The 20,209-nt window shown below is 40.9% G+C and overlaps 1 protein-coding gene across 3 annotated transcripts in view; it reads left to right on the top strand.

Moving 5' to 3' along the window:
• pex14 (peroxisomal biogenesis factor 14) overlaps window positions 1–20,209 on the top strand; it is a 52,121-nt gene that overhangs the window by 27,893 nt on the left and 4,019 nt on the right. For all 3 annotated transcript variants that reach the window (XM_037104839.1, XM_037104837.1, XM_037104838.1), the window contains exons 4-8: window positions 1,928–2,053; window positions 4,742–4,827; window positions 6,835–6,937; window positions 11,188–11,285; window positions 19,044–19,135. In XM_037104839.1, coding sequence (XP_036960734.1) covers window positions 1,928–2,053; window positions 4,742–4,827; window positions 6,835–6,937; window positions 11,188–11,285; window positions 19,044–19,135 — 505 coding nt within the window. The remainder of the gene's footprint in view (window positions 1–1,927; window positions 2,054–4,741; window positions 4,828–6,834; window positions 6,938–11,187; window positions 11,286–19,043; window positions 19,136–20,209) is intronic.

The following is a 20,209-nucleotide window of genomic DNA, read 5'->3' as shown; positions in this document are numbered from 1 at the left end:
CATTCGGTGAAACTGAGATCCTCGCATGTCTCACTCAATAGTCTGCCACCATGTAGTCTGCTGTGGTCAGATGAATCAGGAGTCCAGGGACACATTATTGCTTATTTGACAGTGTAGTCTGACTGCACAAACTCAGCACATGGCGCTCACCACTTCCTGGCACTCAGGACCTGCTGTAGACTACTGGCCGGCCAATATTTGCCTTCAATTATTCAACAATTTTCATGGCCATTTGAAGTCCCCAGAGCATTTAAATAGGTGACGGAAGGGACCTCCTCTTGGTGTAAGCTGTGTGGTAGATTATCAACAGATTGCTTTATGCTTTTGGGCTGCTGATACAGGGATAGGTCAAAATGGGATTTCTGATCAAGGTTCAACCTGCTATTCAGATCTGACTCACAATTGAGCAGCTTAGATATTAAAAGGGTGGAAACATTGATTAAAAGGTTGTTGTTTTTTTACACCTTAAGAAATGAAACTGTCTGCTTTACACATTTTATGTTATGAATAATCCACATGGATTCTTTTTCTAGTAAAGACCGCTCTGAAGTGTTTTTTCTCGACTAATAGATCAGTTATGGGATCTATAAAATGTCAGGAAATTGTGGAAAATGTTGATCAGTGCTTCTCAAAGCCCAAGAAGACATCCTATAATGTCTTTTTAGGACAAAAATATTACGTTTACAGTCATGGTGGGGGGGCAAAATAACAAGAAGAGAGAGAGAATTTTGCCCTTTTTCCCGCTTAAAAATTACTCACCTTTTAACCAGAATAGTTGCCGATTACGTTGATAGTTAAAAACTAAGCGATCAATAGTAGCAGCTCTAGTTACTATTAATAAAAACATAGACGCATCTCTTGAAAGACTGCAACTGAAGCCTTTCCAATTGCTCGATTTCTCTGAAAGGATGGAGGAAGCTTATTCTGAGCTTGTGTAAATTCTCTAAATCCTGAGGGAACAATGAATGTAAAAGGTTCTCTTACAGAGAGAATTTTCTGTCAGTAAGCACAGGAAATGGCTCAAAGGCATGATGGTAAAATGTTAGCGAGGGACACCCTGTTAGGCTACGCTGAGCAATACATAGCAAAATGATGTGTACTTTTTCAGCTATAAGGTAAAAAATACTCATCGATATGAGAACTAGTGTACGTACCAGTTTTAGTTCTTTGTCTTCAGCCTTCTCCTAATTGATTTTGTTTAATGTTGTTTTATTTTTTTTAAATGTTGCTCATTGAAAGTTGTAATTATTTTCCTTTGTTTAGACTAAGATGCTCATTAAAAGATGAGACCCACAGCAATGGCAGCATATGGTGCCTGAAATAAAATCCTTTCTAGCCACAAAAGGAGATGTTCATATTAGATTTTTTTTTCTCCTCCCTTCTGATTCTCCATCAGGGAGCCCTTTGCAATTTAATCATCACTAAAATCATTAAAAAGATCTGAAGATTAAATTATATTGGCATTTGCAAAATTATGTAATACATTTACATTACAATGAAGAAATTAAAATAATGCATTTTCGCTGTCTGGGGTGTATGAAATCTCCACATGGGAAATATAACCGGAGAAGTGGACAGACTCTTATTTTCTTTGCCTTTGGTGGCAGTTAATAGGCTCGCAGAGTTTCAGATTTCATTGTGTGAACCTTTTCACACCATCTTCCTGTGATGGATGTCCCTGAAAAGAAAAACTCTCAGCGGAATTTTCTGAATTATGAAATGAAAATGCATTTTTGAGAAGAGGGATGGTAAAATTGAATGAAGATTTGACATACCTTCTCTAAATTGTAGTTACAGGATTTATGGGGAGCTTGGGAAGTATTTAAGCATATATTATGACAGCCAAGGAGCCATTTGGCGTTTCCCATTAATGCGCAGTCACTAAACCCCCTCCGAATGTCTTAAAAGGTGTGTGTCTTGATTGCAGGGCTGACGGACGACGAGGTAGAATTGGCCATCCAGCGCTCTGGCAGCACAGAAGAAGTCCTGCCTCTGAGCCCTGTGGGGCCTCCACATCCACTCCATGCAACTCAGCTGGTTCCTGCACCACACAGTGAGTGCACACCTCCTTTGATACCTGCTGCATATACATGATATTAATATTTATGTGGACCGTCTCACCTGAAAAGTCAGGCCTAATTTAAAACTTTAGATCCATGTCAAGGTCTCCCTCTTGTTTTTATTCATTTAAACCCACTAAACAGGATTAAATCACCAAACACTGTGAGATTTACAAGTATAACAGACATGTACACCGTACAACATTTGCCATGATTGTGAATTCAGATACTGTGGAATGTGACATTGCACAGCACAAGCTTGTGAAGCTGATCTGTTTCAAGGGGTTCCACCCTGGCAAGACCCCACACCGCAACCTGTATCTTTATTACTTCAGGAGGTTATGAGTGCTGTCCACTGATTTACCAATGCAGAATGAAGTCCGCGTAATGCTTAACCCATATGACAATGATTCCAGATGTATTCCACCCTCATTTATTACCACACTGTCCTTGACTCCCCTGGCATCTCATGTTTTGTAATGAAAGTGATGTTGATGGGATGGCCATGTAGTTAGGGAGACTCGCGGCTCTCCGTCCATAGTGGGGGGTTTTATATCAAAACGGCTATAAGGGAGCTGCATAATGAGGTGAGAGCGGGGAGTCTTGTATGGGGGGTCATGCTGAAAAGAGGGGGCTACCTCCCTTTGATGTCCTTGTTATGGGGACGGTGCACGGGGACCCGCATCCATCTCTGTCGAAGTAATGGATACTCTGATCTCTATTTCCACGCGGTAGAAGGACAGGAAGGCCTCCACTGAACCCAATAAATTTGAGAGGAGATTGGAAAAACGGGGGATGGAGACCACAGTTCCACAGCTTAAGTGACCAAATAAAAAAAGGAAGATGGCAGAGTGGAAGTGGTGGAAGGAAAAAGGGATAGACAGAGGAAGAATGAAAGGTCCTAACGGGGGGGAAAGGATCACATGAAGACCCCTGGTGATGCAGTGAGGCTTGTTCAGGGTCAACCACCTAGCCCAAGGACTCCCAGGCCTTTCAGAAGCACGGTATTCTGGGATAGGTGACAGTCTATCGCAGCTATAATGTTGATGAAGGCCCAAATTTATGTGGTTACCATATGGATGCTGGAGGATGATTCAAAATTTTTCAATACAAAAGGTTACAGGTTCATCCCTGAATGCTGCACCAGCGATGAAACGTGCCCTTGAGTGAGGAGAATAAAACAGAATTCACCTTGGAAATATACCATTTAGTCCAACATGACAGTGGGCCTCTCATTTTATTTGCATGTCAAATCACACAAGCGTTAAAGCACAAGATCAATCTGTTTTACTTACTTCAAGCCAGTAAACATGTACCACATAAGCCATTAGGTGAAATCAGACCTGTAATAGAATATCAATGGTGTACTTTAGCGGCCTGGCCTCTAATAATTTCCTATTCATTTGGGCCGCATCAGAGGAAATAAAAGAAAAACTCATACAGTGTATTTCCTCCAGAGCTGTTTGTTGTTTAGTGACATTTTCAGTTGAATGCCTCTCTTATGTGGGGAATTTCCACTTTGACAGACAGTTGGCCTACCCAGATGACAGCTTGCACAATGACACACTTTCACATTATCTGTCACTCAGCAAGACAGTCAACTTCTAGAGACACACACACACACACACACTTGCCTTTTCAGTTGTTTAAAGGTTTATACACACACTGTATTAGGCCCCACCCCAAAATAAATGGAAGACAATAGTGTGTTTACTGGAAGAGCAGGATAGAGACAAAGCTCTTTTGCCATGTAGACTTACCCTTTATAGTCTTTTATAGACCTTTTGCGTCAGCAGATGGAGAAATAGATGGAATGCTTATAACGTCAGGGGGAGATTGCATTGTTTTCATTCAGCATACACATTTGCAAAACAATGTTTTTAATTAGAAATCATTTACATTTCATCACTAACCGTTTGAGTACAAAACTGTAATGTTATTGGACAATGAAAATCTGGAGGGAAATTGGGCCATGTTTTGAGGTAAAACCAGATATTTGATTGCCCATTTGCTATCATTAGCATTCATCAACTTCCGAGCTAACATTGCCATTTGATTCGTTTGACTTCCAGGTTTAACTAAATGTGTCCAACATATGGGTTCCTATTTTGGAAAAAATGTATGTCTTTCCTAGCTTATCGCATAACACTATCAAACAGTAATATTAGCTAGGAAGTGGTTGATTGCTAACGTTATCAGTTGTTTCATTGATTATTGATTAAGTTAATCAGTCAATTAATTAATACATTACTTGCCTTATGAGTGCAACCAATCTGGAAGCAGTGAAATGACAAAGATTTGTCAGTTTCCCTAAATTTGTCAGCTTACAGTCTGAAACTCAGCAGTACCACAGCTGAGCTTCCCATCCCTGAGCGTGATTTCAGAGGAAAATGACTGTTGTGTGAATACTGTCAGTTGACTAACAGATCAGCCCTACTTGAACATACCAATAACATGATGTCACTAATTAGATAGCTATGCTGATGGGATTAATTGGTTGGTAGGAAAAGTTCTATACACTTACACTTATACAAGTTTCATGTCACAGTTTATTCACAGGTTAATGTACTTGGTATGCTAGATGCAGCATCTTGAGAAAGCTTCTGAACCACATTAAACCTTTAGTGAAACAGTCTTCAAATGTATTGTTCTGTGTTTAAGTGATGTGTCACCTTCTACAGGTCCAACAGGCTACAGATGGAGAGACTATGGTGCCCTCACCATCATTATGGTGGGCATCGCCTTTGGTTTTCATCAACTGTACAAAGTAAGTCACACCCTGTTTCACCTGCCGTTTTGACCGTGTTTCCTCACCGACTTTGTTTTCACAGTTAATGCTTCTCTAAAATTAGTCATATATGCTATATTTTGCATCCTAAGATCTGCCTGTACTGCCTCTCCCTGATATTACATTTAAATTGGTGGGCTTAGCAAGTACATCAGTTTATGATGAATTATGGTGCTAGAATAGAAGGCGCCTCTGCAGTATGTAACATCACTCTGGTCTTGTTATTAAACCTACCCTGCTTTACGTCAAAGCATGATCTCATTTAAACCCTTTCTTTTTTAACTTTCCCTGCCCTCCTCCTCTCAGATATATATTTTTTGCCTTTAAAAAATATAGTTGCTAACACAGCACACAACCATTTTTTTGATGTCCCACCTTCTAAAAATAATCACCCTGGTTTTTATCGGGCTTAGCAGCCCTTGAACATGAGCTCATGAGGCCCCTTGTCCCCGGTGACATTAATCCCATAGTGGTTGTTAGTAGTAGTCTGAGTGGCATGTGGAAGCCATTACTCTCGTTTTAGAGGAGCACAGGAGCTCGAGCAGTAGCTCTTGCCTAGATGACAGGCTGTTCTCCTCTGTGTGTGCACGAGAGAGAACGGGTACATATCATGTACACGCATATGCCTACCTGACTCTGTCCGCCTTTCGTAATGCTGCACATGCACATTCAGGGTCTTCTGTCCCTTATTCCTCCGTCCCTGCGCTCCTCCACTTACAGAAACACACACTGTACCAGTCCACTGTTTCCTCCATGCAGCAGGGTTTGCCAGCCACTGGTCGTCTGGGAGGTGGGATTCCCTGGCGGGACAGCACAGGTTGCTGTCATGTCACTGGAGCGTAGCGCCAGTCGCACCATATGTCCAGGCTTCTGCCCATACTTTATTTATGTTATGGTGCACCTTGTAAACACCACACTCCCAGCAACCCACTTATTAATTACCACGTGTTGACACTCATTTAATCTTTTTCTCTAAAAAGTGTTTATTACTTGCGCTGGTGTGGCTGCTTGCCACCTGAGCTGGAGAGAAAACCCGGCTCAGGCGGCAGAGAGCTGCAAACCGGCTGTGAGCGATTAAGTGATCTTTATTCACTCTTAAAATATAAAAAATAAAACATTTATGATTTTGAATGCAGTTCAGTGGGGCCCTCCAGGGTCACACAGACATTGATTTTATTTGGAGAGCTCGGCTCTACACACATATGTAAAGTATCCAGAGAGACGCTCGGCAAGCTGAACAGCTGCTCATCTGGTTAACACTCACGCTAAAGAACAAACATCCTCATTTGGCTGTCAGACATACATATCATTTTGGTAGAGTTCTGTTTATTCAGTGGCAGAGAGATGATAAACAACATGACAGACATTGTTTTTGGTTTTTATGAAGACTATTTTCAGTGTTCACCACCATGTTTTTCCCTCTAGGCCCGTCTCCTACTTTTACTGTCTCTTTCTGTCTTTCATTCATTTATATTGTTGGAAATATGTTTTTAAGCTTGAGGATTGTTGTAACTGTTGTAAGTCTGTTTTTTTTTATTTTAACAAATGACCTATTTAGTCTGTAGATTGTCGGAAAACTGTGAAGAAATTCTCTTAAGGGGTTTCCTCTTAAAATGTTTTTTTTTCATCTAACACCTAAAGATTTTTTAATTACACTGGTGTAAAATGGGTAAAAGCTGTAAATCTAGAACCATATTTGACATTCATGCTTTAAAAATGACTAATTGATTATCAGACATGTTTATTAATTTTCTGCTCTTCCAATATTTTCAACACTACATGTGTGCGCAGACTGTGTCAGTTGTATGGACACAGCTGCAGAATTACAGGCACCTAATCAAGCCGTTTAGACAATGACGCACTTGTCCAATAAAACAATACTTTTGACCCTCCAATGCCAAGTCTAGGTGGCCCTGTCTCTTCCTCATCTTTCTGCCCCTTCCCTCCAGAGAGAAGTGTAATATTGTGCCATGCTTTTAATTGCAGAAATACATCCTTCCCCTCATTATGGGCAGCCGAGAGGACAAGAAGCATCTGCAGAGGATGGAGAGCAACATTGCGGCAATGAGTGGCACGCTGACACAGACAGGTGAAGATTAATATCTTCATCACTTTCTCCCTCCTTAACATTTTCCCTCATTTATCTGTCGCCAAAATCGGGGGGCCCCGCACGTTTTTAACAAATGACGCCGCTGTCATTTCGCTTTAATTTGAAATTGCTTGTTTACTGTCAGGCTCGGGCTCAATTAATTACGTTTCGCTGAAAAGCTCTTAACCTCGGAATATTAATGAGGAGTTGGGAAATGACAACTTTTCTTCCCCCCGCCCATCCTCTCTCACCCCCCCCCCCCCCCCCCCCTTTCCATCCGTCTCCCCCTGCACCAACCTCACCCCCATCCAAACCTCCACCGCCATCATCATCATCCACCCTCTTCCCCGTAGGTGGCGAGAAAGTTCATTTTAATTTTCTGTGCGTGTATGTGTATTTACGCGCGTGTGTGCGTGCGGGATGTGCGTGCGGCATGGCACTGTGTGGCGTCTGGGCTCCGCACTGGCCCTAGTGTGATTAAGTGCACGGTGACAGGTGCGGCTCCCATGTTGGACAGGTGAGGAATCTCAACCTGGCTGTCAGGCATGGAGAGAGAGAGAAGCAAGGAGAGAGATGCTTTCCTAGCTCTTTGTCAGTATAATTAAAAATCCAGGGAGGCGTAAATGAGAGAGGCAGTCTGAGAAAGTTTGGTCTCGTTAGCAGTTGTGTTGAACTGGAGTGTGTTTTCACCTGAAAGGTACCAATCCCTATTAGAGATACGAGGCCTGGCAGAAACGTGCTGTGGAGAGGCTCAAAAATGCTTTAAAATTATGATATGTAACATTTCTGCATTTAATGTCTTAAGTCTAGACTAGACCGTTGTTATATATTTATGTGCTGACCAATATTAAATGTTATGTATATGTTATTCAAGTTAATGGTGCGTTATTTGGTTACCTGTCAGACAGAGGAAGTCGGCGAACAGGACTAAACGTAATCGGACTTAAACTTCCAACATAACCTCATCCTTGAACATTTCTTCCAGAGTCACGTAGCTAGATGTCCATTGAAGACAGTGCCCATGATCCCGTACTACTCACAGCTTTTCTTGTCTCGGCTGAGAGGCCTCTAGTGGCAGAAAAATACAGACTGTGTGTTTAATTAATTGATCACAGTTTGGTTAACTACTAAGTTGGTTGGTGGATATCTGGATGAAACACCAGACTCACACAAGAAACCGGTTTGGGTCCTGTGCTGAGCCAAGTTTTTTTTTAAATTTTTTTTAGCCCAAGCCATGATTTCTTTGTCCTGTGATTGTCACAGGAAATTTAAATACCAGAACACATTGCGATTTTTTGCATAATAATTAGGTGCAGATAATGTGTCTGTTGAGTTTAGTGGCCACTTTTAACAGTTTTCTTTTAAATATGATTTATTGAATCAAAATGTGTGTTTTAATCAAATTGATTTCCTTTTTAATTTAAAATGGTCACATTAAAAACCTTTATCTCAGGAGTTCTTTATGCTGACACAGTATGTAACTAAAGCCAGTACCTCTTTTCTGTGTGCAAAAGTGAGTTAAATAAACTGAATGAGTTACCATATTGGTTGTCATATCAGGCTTTTGAGCTGTAAATAGACAAAGAGAAGCCCAAACAAATGTTTCCTTCTCAGGCTTCGTTCCAACTTGCGTCATGAATTCGACAGTGTCAGTTTAAATACAAGCCTCCTTTTGTTTGATTGTCCCTTCATCACCAAATGAAAACAAATTAAGTGTTGAGTTTAGAGCGGCTGTCACAGACCAACACAGCATAGATGAAAATACGGCTGTTATCATTCAATCCAGTCACACCCATTGCTATTGTTTTCTGGCTGGGTAAGTTACGTGGAGGGCAGCTAGTGTGCGAGATCGCGTGCGAGGTGTGCCACCCTCAATCTGATTAACAAATATATGCTCTTTTATGGTCATTTTTCTCCCAACTATGCAAACACATTTCCTCTGGCTATTTCACTGCCCATTCTTGCTCTACTTATCACATTTTGGAGATTTGCCAACTCCCGAGCCCTGCTTTGTTTGTCGGTGAACATTGGGTTTCATAGTAAGAGTCCTCCTGTGTTTTTCTGCGACTAGGTGAGACTACAGTGGGGGGAAAAAAACAAAAAAAAAACATGGGTCTTTTCTTCAGCCAGTATGGGGAACTAATTTGCTATGACTGCAGTAGCCAAGCTGCTATTGTAGTTAATGACTGTTGTAGTTAACAGTTGGGGAGAGGGGTTGCAATTACACTGAGAGTTTTCTCCCTCTGCTTTCCCTTTTGTCTTCCTCTCCCTCTCGCTCCCTCTCTTCTCGCTGCACTGAGTAATAGCGACCGACTGCCTCGCCGCTGCCAATTGCTTGAACCCCCTTTTGTTAAAGTTCATGTATTTCTCTAGTGCCGGGCGCAATGAGGTGATGTATCCTTTTGAATGGGGACCACATTAGTCTCTCTCACCAGCCCCAGCTCGAGAGTAGGGGCCTTGACTCCCATTATGATTTGCCTACAACTTCACACAGACAATTAATGAATGGATCTTGGAACTACTTCAGCGCGCCCAGGCTGTAATGGAATTGTGCGGCTGTTTGGGCACTCTTTGTCGGTGCGAGCCATATTGGTGACCAGCTGGCCATTAAAGACAGAGACAGGCCTGGACATATGTAGTGTACATTATATCGAGGTATTTACTGAATAATTTACTGAATACACAATGTGCACCCTCCTCACAGCAGCTGCAAGCCTCACACATCATCTTGCCTCTGACGCACACACACACACACACATGCAGCTTCTTTCTGATTCATGCCTGGCCAAAGTCATTGACTTCATTATTCTTGGCTTCATATCTGTGATAACTGGGGCTATGAAGTTATGCATTTTTGTCAAGTGTCTGAACCGTACAAAGGAGTCAACTTTGTGGAGGGACATGAAAAGAAGTGGACCGTTTGGCTGAAGTAGCCGAAAAAGCGGTGCCAGTGGTAATTCAAGAGGTACAGCATTACTGTCTGGCAGACTGACCCACACATCTGGATAAGCTGTTTTGTGGCGAGGCGGAATCAGAGACTAATAGGGCAGCTCTTGGTTTAGCGTGCACACCCTGTCACAGTAACACCTTTTTTTAAGCAGCGATGGCCGCTGTATTTTAGTTTTATTGCCGTCTTCAGAAAGCCTGGTCACACTCTGGATCACAAATTCAAACTGTTTGCACAATGGTCTTTGGCCTCAACCGACGATCCTGCTCCAACTCGCATCCCGTAGGATTCTGCAAAGCATGAAAAGATCAGACACTTCAGCACCCCACCCATATTGATACAACTCCACCCATTTAAACACAGGTGTCACTACAAGATATTAGCTTCTTTGAAAGATCAAATATTTTGTCTGTGTTGGCTTTCAAAAGAATCGCAGCCTCCAAGCCAGCCTCTGTCTTTTGTCCCGGCCCGGGTTAATGTGAGAGGAGCGTTCTTTACATCCCGTCCAGCCGGCTGCAGCTCAGGCTTTTAACCATTGGCCTGACAACCTCAGCAGTGGACCGCCACAATATCTGTTGATGTTAATCCTATTAGGCTTGATTTAACACTTTACACGCCCATGATTTATATGAATGTTTATTGGTTTTCTGTAATATAATCAGCTCGGGGAAACTTAATGCATTGTTTGGTAATACACGCGTGACTGGAAGCAGGGGGCAACAAACTGTGCCCGGTGTTATTTGAAATCATACACCCTCGTCCAACACCAACACTTGAACTAATTCAATCTTCAAAGTCAATGGAAAAAGAACAATATTTATTAGGATTAGGGGGGACATTTTGTCTGGCAGCCTCCTCCCAAATGAGAGCCTTGTTTTTTCCTTTGTTGATCGTTTGAGGATTTAAGATGCATTAGAAGGCAGTGTCTGGGTGGATAATGGAAGGTTAGAGACTGTTATTTGATTTAAGTTCAGGCACTAGAGATTAATATCTCCATCCTATGTGCGCAGCCCTCCCTCCCCTTCGCACCCTCTACCCCTAGCGCCTCGGACCAAAAAGCTGCGACTAAAGTTACCGGGTATTAGCTTTGATTACAATTCTTAGAGGACGGCTTTGATCAGTCACACAAGTTGAGTCTCATCAGTTCTCTCATCGTCTCTGGAAAGAAAATGTTCAGTTTTGAGGCACCAAAACAACCTTATCACACAATCTGACTTCCCTTTTCTTTTCTCTCTTTTTTTAAATTTTTTTTATTTGAAGTGTGCTAGAAATTTACTGTCTGTTATTCTGCTTGTTTCCACAGTCAGCCAGCTGCAGCAAACCTTGGTCTCCGTCCAGGAGCTCCTGATCCAGCAGCAGCAGAGGATCCAGGAGCTCTCTCAGGAACTGGCTACAGCAGAGGTAGATACAACCTCATCAGCGGCTCGGCACCCTTCAACTTACAAATGTTAACAGTTCTTAATTTCCAGGAATAGAAGTCATGACAGTTAAGCATCTGAGTTTCCACTTGTGCATATTTATGTTTTTTGGGCCTTTTATTATGTGAAAGGACAGTTTAAGATTATGACAGGGAAGGGGGCAGAGATAGGGGGTGACATGCAGCAAAGGGCTGCAGGCTGGAATCCAACCCAGGACTCAGCCTGTTCTGGACGAGCTATCAGGGCACGCCATTTTCTGGACATATCAATATATGTACATCACCACAATCAATTTTGGTGACCTCGATAGTGGCCGTTGTGTTCACATGCAGGTTTTGTTCAGAACGCCACAGAGTCCTTTTTATTTATTGTTTTGGTAGTGGGGATTTATTTTATTTAAGGTTTATTCATTTTATTTATTTAATCTGTGACATCAGATGATCTTAATACAACAGCAGTTACATTTATAACATATCAGTAAGTCTTCCTGCAAAAGTAGTTGAGGTGATTTTTGCATCACCTTGTTGCCAGTTGCTCTTACTGTCATTTAATTCATAAGACATAATTGTCTCAGTAAATTACATATTTGTGTTATTATATTTTTGCTGCAAACTAGCAATAAAGAGATAAGAACTTAACAAAGCTGAGAATAAGTTTGCATTTGTTACGATTGAAAGTTATGGGCTGCACATTCAAGGTCTGTTAGGCATGATTGATGTTGCTGGATCTTTTTTAAACAGAAAAAGTCAAATTCTCTGCTTGCAAATGTGAACATTTTAGGGTCTCTTTCCTCCTCTCTGACATGAAACTGAATATCTTTGTGTTATGGACAAATTAAGACATTTCAGGTCGTTGCCTTGGGCTTTGGGAAACACAATTTGACAATTTTCTGACATTCAATTGACCAAACTAAATAATCAATTGACACAGTTATCAACAGATTAATTGAGAGAGAAAATAAGTGATAGTTACAGTGCTAATGAAAATAAAACCCAAGATATAATAAAAGCTCAGATACCAAAGGCCCAGTGTTATAAGCGAGGTGCAAAAGGGGGTAGCCACTGTGGTATTGGAAAAGTGTAGTGGAGTCCAAATCTTCATGAACTGTCCCTTTTTAAACCCGAAGTATATGCAAGGATATCATAGCCTGACAGAGCTAGCACCAACAATTGCATCTTGACTGGGATGAACCAGGTGATTGATGTTTTTGAGGAAAGCTAGACAGGTAGTAACTCTGAAATTAAACATAAAGATGCAGGTTGAAATCTCCAGATTGATGAGGACAGAGAAAAGGCTTATCGGGGCCTCTGTGTGCTAAAATCTGAGTCATAACTAGCTAAGATGGACAGTCTTATTATACTGTATATCATCGGAACACAAGATGCAAAAAAGTACGGTGCATCTCATCATGGGACCATAATCTTTAACCATATTGTCGTTCTTCTTCGCCTTGATTTTTATAGACAGTGTTCATAATCTACTCAGAATTGTAAGTGTTTAGGTGAATACGACTGAGTGATTGTTCTAAAAACTTATGTGCGAGGATGAAATGTTGCTTGCTTTTTATAACGGCACTCGTAAATCGCTTTATGATCTCTGGGCTCTAAAAAAGTGCCTTGGAAGAGACAATCTTAGACAATGTTTTATGTCCACAGCTTGTTAAGCACATGGGTGTTTCACTGTAGCATCTGGATATCGCAGGAAAACATATGCGGACACAGCTGCTTCGGCACAAACGAGGAAGAAAAATATGAATCTCTTCCCTGGATGAGGTTCATCAAAAACTCACGAGTCATAGCTCTTTCCTTTTCCGCCGTTTCAAGTTCTTAGCCACGTGGTCTCTGTAAGTGATGTTGATAGCAAATCAGCATGAGTACATCGGAGAAGTGATCTGATTTGACCCCTTGCTGGTCTGAAACAGAACTCTCTAAAGCTTTATGTCATGCAAGCTTTGTGGGCTCACTTTATACAGTGAGTCCTCTTCCACATAGAAGGACAAGTGATGTTTTTTTTCTTTTCATTCGTCATCTTCAAATCACAGATTGGATTAAAAAGTGTCTGCTTCATTTGCTATGAGTGCCTTGTTGGACAGCAGTAGTGTATAAAAAGTATAATTCACATCAAAACACCCATTAAACAAATCATAAACTCTGCTTTATAGCTATAGTGTTGATCTTAAATTTTCCCTGCGAGGCGGCACAAGGCCTTCTGTTGTCTCAGGCCATGGGGGAAATTGAGAAATTGTTTTCAGGTCCGGGATGTTTGATGAGAAACACATGTTGGAGCTGGCGAGCTACTTATCATTCACCGTTTGTGGCTTTCGGGGGTTTGCCTCGCCGCGGCGCTCAACGTGCGCCACGCTTAGCAATTATACCTCTCAACGCGGAAATGTGCCTTTAACCCAAAACACATGGAGACTTCTGTTTCCTCAGCTGCTAAGAAAACATTTCTCGTAGTTTGGAAACCGCTCAATTGCGGAGTGCGCTTGTGTCCCTAAACTGGGGACCTCATTATGGAAGTGAGTTTAGACGAACTGACTCATGTCCCCACGTACGCACGCACACACACACACACACACGCACACACACACACACACACACACACACAGTGCACACGCTGATGCTGCACATTTCCAGACTTTAGAGGCTGAGACAGTTCCTCTCTTTTTCACTGTTTTCTCAGTTACCATCTTAAAAGACGTATTTTATATGTGATGGCTGTATTCTACCGCAAGTGTTAAAGATAGATTTGCCTCAGGATGATTCACCCCTGACGGTGAACAGCCAAGTCTATTTCTGCTCCATTATCATTACAAATCTGCCTGTTAACTGTGTTTGTCCTGCTGTCTCAACTCACTGATCGTTCTCTTTATTAGTGGATACTACATAGAAGATTAGACACCGCCTCCTTGCATGCTTGCGAGACGAACTGCCAGTGGGAAAGTGCATAAATAGAGTGAAATCAATTGCACTGTAGCAGTGTTTCCACTCAAAAACACTCCTCTGGGGACTTCCTTTTGAAACTAATTCCATCATAAATATACATGCGTTACAAGAAAACACACTGTCTGCCGGCGGAGTAACTGTGAATTAATTTGCCTTCAGACACTCTTAAACAAGGCTTGTTAAAGATCTTATCTTGTTGCTAATGGTCCACAGGCATTTATCTTCATTTAGCCAGATGCGTTGCCGTCCTTGGGTGCTGCTAGAGTTGATAGTCTTTTTTTTTTTCCCCTTGTAATATATATTTCTCTTTTTTTCCCGAAGCACTTGGTTAACCAGCAGAAAAAGGCCGACCCCTATGGCACCCAGGCACCCACCCGAGACATATTAGTTACAAGGCTTTTAAACCAGTTAGAGAGAATCTTTATATGTTCAGTATTTACACAGTAAGAAGCACATCCAGCCAGCACAGTGCTGGTTGGTAATGTAATAGTTTGCTTTTCTCTCATAGGTTGAGCTGAGTTATTTTGGTTTTGGTTGGTTGGTTGGTTCACTTTGTTTGTTGGTTGTTTGTTCATGCATGATGCTTTTTGCAATATGCAATGCCAGATTGAGAATTATGGTCTCCACTGTTGAGGCCACACAGAGCCCTTGGAGCTCTGCACCTGCACACCAGGAAGTGTGATAGAAGTCAAACAGCAGACGAAAGAGAAGAGAGACGCACACTCATAGCTCGGAATCTGTTTTTATCTTAAAGTCTTAGATTAACTTTTGCACTTGCATGGCTTTCTTCAGGGTAAAATTGTCAGCATGTAGTTTGTTGGTGAAACATAAAATAATCACTAGTTTATAAAGAGGTCACACATGTACACTTTCCTGTAACATGTCTTTGTCGGCATCTTTGGGAACAGCACATACAAAATGGATGCATACAATTAATGAAGTCTACTAGAGAATACAAAATGCATTCTAGTCACTAGGCATTCTAGAACAGTTCACCCTAAAATGAAAAATGCATATTTTTCCTCTTACCAGCTGTACATTCATCTTTTTTGATAGAGATATTGGTCTTGTCTCAAGTATAAAGTTTCAAGTAAGCAAGATTTTCAAATGCAAGAAAAAAATGTAAGGGAAAAAATATTTATTTTTGATTTGGGGTTGAAGGCTCAGAAAAAATGAAATATTGTTGTTAGCAATGTTCTTTCACTAAATGTTTGATTAAGTTGTAAATATAAAGAATAAGACAGTAAAAACGTACAGACATTTTCTTGCAAGCAAAAACAAAAAACAAAGTTCCGTCAAAATATCATACAAACATCTCACCTGTAATATATTAAATTCAAGAATCTTTGTTAGTGTAATAGTAAGAATTAGAATGGCACAAACTAATTTTGACATACCTCCGCCAAGGCCCAACAGACCCCTTTGGTTCAGTCAAGCTTAATTCAATATCAGATTCAGCAGACCTGCATCACTCTGAATTTTAAACCACCCATAACTCCATAACCATAACTAAAGCTCACCATACCTGGGAATCCATATCAGATTGATTTATTTTCCTTCAAGATTCATGTGTCATACCCTGAAAAAAATGAAAAGGTCAAAAAAAAAAAAAAAAGAAAAGGTCTCTCAATGTTAAAGAAAGTGAGAAAAATTTCCTGAATCGTCCTTTTTATCTGGATCAGCACCAAAGTTAATTGAGGTCTATTTTGGCCCGAGACCCACCCGTCATCCAAGTTTCATGGGAAAAAACAAACATAACCAACTTGGCGGGGGTAATGATATCAATATCAAATTGTGCAAGTCAAACATAAAGTGACGCTGCACTGTTGGGCTACAGTATATATCCACAGACCTGGAAGAGTCTTCAGGATAATGCTTTTGTAATCAAAGCTACTAAATCATGGCAGAAGTTAAATATTTTGATCAGCAGTTTGGTAAAACATCACATCGTACACACTCATGCGGTCTATTGGATATGTGTCAGCACTTCAGGTGGGGCTTTTAAAGTCAGCAGTGTTTCTTTCAATCTCTTCAGTCACTGATACCCCTCCACTCAGCCTCCGCCCTGGCAGCTAGTGCACTTAACACAAGATTCTTACACACTGTGTGTGTACACACACTCACATAATGTATCTCAAAGCTGAAATTCAGTCCTGGCCCAACATTTAATTAGGTTTCTTCAGACTTAATAAGACATATGTCAGTGGTAGTGTTGTGTGACAAGTCTTGATGTGAGATATTATACGGCGCTGCTCTGCAGCTAATGCACATAATGTATGTAGCTGCTGGTTAACAATTCTGCTCTAAAGCTTTTATTTCCTCCGTTAAGTGATAGAAGTGCAGAGGAAACGTCACATTTCAGTTATTTGGAGCAATTTGCATTTCTGAAGTTAATTCCGTGCTTGGAAGTCTTTTAGCTCAGCCCATGCAGCAATTAATTTTTTTCTGTGTAAAATGAGAGAGAAGCAGAATCCAGCCTTATTATACGGGGGCCTTGGGGAGGCGAAGGATTAAGATGGTTCTAATGAGGTGACGGCTGTAATAAGAGTGTCTTCAGCCGGCCTCCAATGCACCACCTCTAAAACATGGCTCCTTATCAGAGAGGTTTAGGAGTCGATAAGTGCCAAAAAAAGAAAAAAAAAACTCCCTCCCCTCCTTGCGTCTTTTTCGGTCTCCCTTCACATCTCCTCCTCTGCCTCCCTCCTTCCACTGTAAATGAGTCTGATCCCTTTCAGATGTGATTCAATTAATTTCTCTTAGATTTAATTACAAGTGAAAGAGTCCAAGTTATCCCTCTCCCCTCGATAGGGGGTCCATGTTTTCAAACAAGCTTCCTCTGGTGAGTCAGGAGAGTCTTAATTACGGTTTTAACTTTTCTTTTATCCCACTTTTTTCCCTGTGTCTTCTCTCTCTCCTCCCTCTGGTCTCATCAATCTATCCTCCTGTTTCTCGCACATGTTTGTGCTTCTTATTCCGGAATGGACTGTGAATGGGGAGCAATTAGGTACATCACTGGTTTCCCACCTTTCCTTAATGCCAACCACAGGTTGGATTTGTCCATGGGGAGTTTAGCCAATGATCTTATCATTTGAATTACTCTGAATGCCCTGAGGAGGTGTGACTCCTTGGTATTTTATGATTTCAGAGCCATAAAACTGAACATCATCATCATCACAACATTAATGTTTTTTCTGCTTTTATTCTTATCTTGGTAATCATCTCACAACCATTCAGATGTCCATGTTTGGCCTTTCTGCTTTTACCACGAGTTGTATACCATCCCAAATATCATGTTTTTTGTAGACTGACTCATCTTATGTTGACTGTGCCATTTTCCAGCTATTTCGGGGGCAATTTTCATACCTTTGGAATTTGCGTGCTCCTGTTTTTAAAATGTCAGATCTGAGCTAACAGCCTACCTGCTGAAAATGGCATGTTACCGCAACCTGGTCACCACTGTGACTAAAACTAATACATAAGCATTGTAAGAAGTGGGTAATATCATCTTTTGCTTGGCTGACATGTTACTTTTACGTACAATTATGCAAATTTGACATGAGCAGGGGATGGTCACACCTGAATTCGAGCGTGTGTGACCGTACTCACTGGTTGATGATGATGGGTGCCTTCACAGCCAATAGAAGTGTCTGATACAGAAACTTGGCTTTGAGCTTTTCTCTGTACCCAAATGAGAACTATGCATGATTTGTAAAGCTCAAAACGGAGAAGAGAAGTTGGTCAAAGTGTTTTGTCATGGCAGAAGAAAATACAAAGATATGACAAGAATGAAAATTAGTACAGCTGAGGTTTTGAGGTTTATTTTTGATTCAGGACAGGAACTGATATCATTCTTATCATGTTGGAAGGAAAAAACAAAACATAGTTTTTGTTTTCAATATTATGTTTTTGGATCAAATAAGTAAAAGTGAAATGTGTTCTTGTATTATTGGCTTATAACCCCCATTATAGTGTAGAGAAGTCTTTAGTGAGTGATATACACATTTAGATGAGGTTGTGCTGATTCTGGGGATGTATGAAACACAATGCTATGGTAAAATATTTCCAATAAGGTCCCAATGTGGAGGGGACAGGGACAGTTTACAGTCGAGTTTTATCATCACATTTGACTTCTGCCCTGCAATGTTTTTTCTCTCTGTGCCTGTATCAAAACTCATCATTTTATAGCTTCCTCTGTCGAAGTCCTGCCTATCCCTAAAAAAGTGCTGCACGGACAGATTTTTGGCATCAATTTGCCATTCAAATACCAGTGTGTGCGATAACACACGCCTTTGATAAAAGACAAAAAGAACAAAACAAACTGCTAAGCTATGGTCTGCCTTCATGAATGTGGCCATTGTTCAAGATAAAGTCATTATCCAAAACACTGGACACTGGCCTAATCTGTTCTAGATAGTATGGAAAATTATGTAAAAACAGAATGTTTCCCACTCACGGACTTTTTGAGCTGTCGAGGCCATAAAGGTGACTGTAGTGGGGATTGTTTGTCCTCCTTTCTGTCATCACCAGCAGCAGGAAGTTGTGAGTTTGTCATGGTGACGAATGATCTGACTACATAAAAACATGTGGCTTTAAGCATTTGCATTTTCCATATTTGTTTATCCTTTAAGATGTGTCTAAAACAACGCTTTTTTATTTTATTTCATATTATTGAGACAGAGTTGTTGAAAAGTGTACATAGACTTTTGTGCTGTTTTTCCACATGTGGCCTGAATGGTGCTTCTCTGTGTGCAGATCCGCAACAGTTTGTGTGTGTCTCACTTGTGGTTTTCCTATAGGCTTCGTCTTCAACCAGCCGCATCCTGGACAACCAAACAGTGGGAGAGCTGAAGGCCGAGATCGTCTCTTTGAAGGGCTTACTGCTCAGCAGGTAACAAAGTCAACAGACCCCTGTCACATGAAACAGGGCAGGTGTGTGTGTGTGTGTGTGTGTGTGTGTGTGTGTGTGTGTGTGTGTGTGTGTGTGTCTGTTTAATGGCAGACCACTCACTGCTTTCATGCACTTTCCTGGATGCGGTCCATTTAAACCATTTGAAAGTGTTGAACAGGATGAAATTCTCACAGAATTGACAATATTTATTTATTTAATTTACTCAAACATACCTGTCTACATATATCACAACAAAAATAAAAAAACATTTTATTGACAATTTGAGACACAAATAAAGATCACTGTATCATAATGATAAATGTGTCATAAGAACAAAATAAGCCAATCTGCCTGTGGCCTTGATACGCTCTCAAGTTTATTGGTTGTGAAGGTTAATTTTTGACATTGGAAACATTTGACAAATCTTACGGAGTCCTTCAGGTATTATGCCTTCTCATTTTCTCCTTTGCTTCGGTGTGTTGTATAATGTATGTTCTTGTGCTTATAGAAGATCTTGAAAGTTAAAAGATTGAAGTCTGCACCAACAGAAGCTCCTCTTTCCCACAGAAAACACTGGTCCTGAAATGCTTCGTCAGTTGTCCCGCCTAATTCTGTGACTTTGTGATGTCACACTGTGCCAACATGTCACATATTTGCATTATTTATGCCGAGTGGCTAGTGTTGCAGATACAAATTGATTTAGCTCAGCTGGTCTGTTGTTGTTCGTGTTATTTGCTCAGGTCTGTTTGAGCTGACCAATCAGAGTAGACTGGGTATTCACGAGGCGGGCCTTAAAGACAGGAGCTAAAACAGTGTTTGGGACAGAAGGGAAATACAACACTGGAAAATATGAGAAAACTGAAACCTTTTCTTGTAACCCAGAATACAACGATCAACCTGAAAATGAAAATATAACATGTCTCCTTTATCTCCTGACACCTTCTTAAAGACAAAAATGTTTACATATGTAGCAAAATTGACTGTTTTGAAAGAAAAATGACATTCAACAGACACATTGCACTTCAGATAAAGTCCCGCTTGTCCTGATAAGGTCCCCCTTTTTTGTCATTAAAC

Source organism: Acanthopagrus latus, chromosome 7 (genome assembly GCF_904848185.1).
Source record: "Acanthopagrus latus isolate v.2019 chromosome 7, fAcaLat1.1, whole genome shotgun sequence".
Taxonomy (NCBI): domain Eukaryota; kingdom Metazoa; phylum Chordata; class Actinopteri; order Spariformes; family Sparidae; genus Acanthopagrus; species Acanthopagrus latus.
This window is presented reverse-complemented; position numbering and strand designations above follow the sequence as displayed.